General features: G+C 38.1%; 1 protein-coding gene across 1 annotated transcript; it reads left to right on the forward strand.

Annotated features, from left to right (window-relative positions):
- The first annotated feature begins 346 nt into the window (after nucleotides 1-346).
- LOC111388672 (40S ribosomal protein S17-like) lies at nucleotides 347-1,101 on the forward strand. Its single transcript, XM_023013433.1, has one exon. It carries the CDS (start codon nucleotides 455-457, stop codon nucleotides 881-883), a length of 429 nt encoding a protein of 142 aa, XP_022869201.1. The 5' UTR covers nucleotides 347-454; the 3' UTR covers nucleotides 884-1,101.
- The last annotated feature ends 1,870 nt before the right edge of the window (nucleotides 1,102-2,971 follow it).

Below are 2,971 nucleotides of genomic sequence, written 5' to 3' on the forward strand. Positions count from 1 at the left end.
CATTTCTCATTAAATCAAAAAGAATGTGACATTACTAACTTGACAATGAGATTGTTAATGTCGACCACTAAATGAGTTTAATAAAGTAATCATTCGAACACTAAGAAAACGATTATGATATGAATTTGTTAATATACACGATACAATCTATTGGGTGTGCTTTTGATGATCTTTTGCTTTTACCGGGCATGAGACCGATTGCTTGATCAAAACTTCAAAATAATTTTTGTTTTGTTTTTCAATGTACTAGAATGAACAAACAGAGGAAAATTTGGGGTCAATTTTGATATAACAAACCCTAGAGGGAGCTATTTATAATTTCCCATAACTATATAAATACAACTCAAACTTGCGCTACCTGCGCAAACCCTAGCCACTTGCCCGCCTGAAACTTCCGCCGCCTGAAAATTCCTCCGCTTCCGCAACCTTCAGCCACCACCAACAAAGCCAAAAAATGGGTCGCGTCCGCACAAAGACTGTGAAGAAATCCTCCCGCCAAGTCATTGAGCGCTACTACTCAAAGATGACATTGGACTTCCACACCAACAAGAAGGTCCTGGAGGAGGTGGCTATCATCCCCTCCAAGCGCCTCCGCAACAAGATTGCTGGTTTCTCCACTCACTTGATGAAGAGAATCCGGAAGGGACCTGTCCGCGGGATCTCCCTGAAGCTGCAGGAGGAGGAGCGCGAGCGCCGTATGGACTTTGTGCCTGATGAATCTGCCATCAAGGTTGATCGCATCGAGGTTGACCAGGAAACTGTTGACTTGTTAGAGACACTTGGCATGAAGGATCTTCCTGGTGTCGTGCTCAGGGAAGATCAGGGACCCATCAATTTGGCGCCCGCTATGAACTATGGCCGTGGCGGTGGCAGGCGTTATTGAGGTACTCTTGTAGCTGTGTCGACCAGTTCTTGAATTTTGCAAACAAGTTTGGTATTGTTAGGGTCGTATTTAATAACGAGTTATTGCTAATTTTGATGAGAATTTTTCTGTTATGCTATTCTATGATTCTTGTGGATGAGCTTTCTTATTTCATCTTGTTATGGATATTTCATAGGTGAAGCATTTTGGGAATTTTGATTTTGTCTTTCTGAAGTTTCTATTTTGATATTATTTTAATGTCTCAGTTTCACAAGGTTATTTTGCCATAATGCATATTTAGTTGCTTATATGTATGCTGTTTAGATGGAGGTGAGGTCTGGCAGTTTCTTAGCTGTGTTAACTTCTGATTGGTCGAAATTGAGTTTTCTATTTCATCTCTAAGAGTCTGTTTACAGCTCAATAATAGACCTGCTACGGTAATGTTTTTGGTTTTCTTTGCTATTTCAGATTGGTATAATTTAATGTTCCTATGTTTTCATTCAATTTTAAATTTTTAACATGTATCAGGGACAAAGTTGTTAAATTTTCTTGGTTCTTTCCTTAGTAAGGAACTTTAGTGCAGTGCATTTGTTGCTTAATAGGCTATTGAGTATTGATTTCTAAGTATTGGTCGGTGAGAAATGAGAGTAATACAATTTTCAAGACTCAAGGTAAAAACTGATTTGATAGTGTTTTCTAGTTCTCTATTTAAAGATGATGCTGTTACAAAGGCAAAGGGAAGAATATGCCATATGACGATCTTTCATTATGATTTAAACATCATTGCATCTGCCAATTATCCTCTGTATAATAGTATACTTACATGAAAATTTCAAGTTATTTAGGTTGAACTACACTGGAGGCCCCAACTTATGTGTTGTATATTGGTTCGCAGGCTAAATTTTTTTACAAGGGTTGTCTCCTATCTTTCAAGTTTGGAGCAAGTTGCTATTAATTTGTAGTGTCAAGTTACATCCACTTGACCTCTCAAAAAATGCACGTGGTTTGCATACCCCACCCTTTACAGAAAAAAAATTCAATCGCTTAATTTTAATGAAAATAAAGTAAAGCATCTCTGCTGGAGCCCGCACATACTACCCACTTCACCACTGCTACCGTATTCCTCTTGAACTTGGTACCCTCTTCCAGTACCGATCTCTCCCCCAATGACTCAAAATCTAGAGATGTGCCACCAAACAGTTAAAGATTCAGCAACTGTCCGGTGTTCAGAATAGCGGCGATTAGATCAATTTGTAGTCTGAAAACTGATTTCTATTGGGAAATGAAAAATTCTATTTGGCAATGGGAATTTCATTTCCTCTAGCCATATCTTTACAATCAACAAAAGCCTGGTGCTGATGGGGATGGGATGGTGACAGTGAGGACTGGGGTGGTGGTGTTGAAAGGGGGTTTGAGTTTCGGACAGGATGTTTTAACTTTCCTTTTACCCTTTTCTTTTTATTTCCATTAAAAGTAATTTCCTACCTATTTTATCCCCATACAAGGTGAAACGTTTTGGTTGGGAGGATGGAAACGATGAACTTGCTACAAAGTTGAGAGGTTGGATACAACTGTATCCAAAAATTTTAGTTTGGTGTCTTGGGAACCAACTTGTTTTTACCTTGTGTATATGCTAGAAGTATGTGAGACAATTTTTCCAACGATTTAATCAGCTGGCCTTTTTGTCTTTGGATGTTTTCTTGGTGGTTGATGGCTTTTTTCCCTAAATCAAACATGTTGGTTGAAGTTTTACCTGTCTGCCTCTATGCTTGACTTTGGAGTCGTCGTTTATTATTATTATTTACGTACAATTTACACTCCTATTTGTTTTAGGGAAGCGTGAGTTTTGGAATTATATATCGAGTTATTTTGAGAAATTATGTTACCTTCCAAACTGCAGCAAGCTATCTTTCTCTTTGGTTGTACGATTGATTTTTGTTTCCTAGTTCTTCCTTCAATATTTCAATGTTCTGAAAATCTGGAACAGATTTGAGGATTTAGGTTACAAACTATGGACCTAAGAGTTCTATTTCACACTGGAAATCCATAAAAGGAGATGAATTGCTGTCATATCGACATGAGTCAGTAAAATGCTGAAATTCGAGACCT

Source organism: Olea europaea, unplaced genomic scaffold (genome assembly GCF_002742605.1).
Source record: "Olea europaea var. sylvestris unplaced genomic scaffold, O_europaea_v1 scaffold5170, whole genome shotgun sequence".
In the NCBI taxonomy this organism is placed as follows: domain Eukaryota; kingdom Viridiplantae; phylum Streptophyta; class Magnoliopsida; order Lamiales; family Oleaceae; genus Olea; species Olea europaea.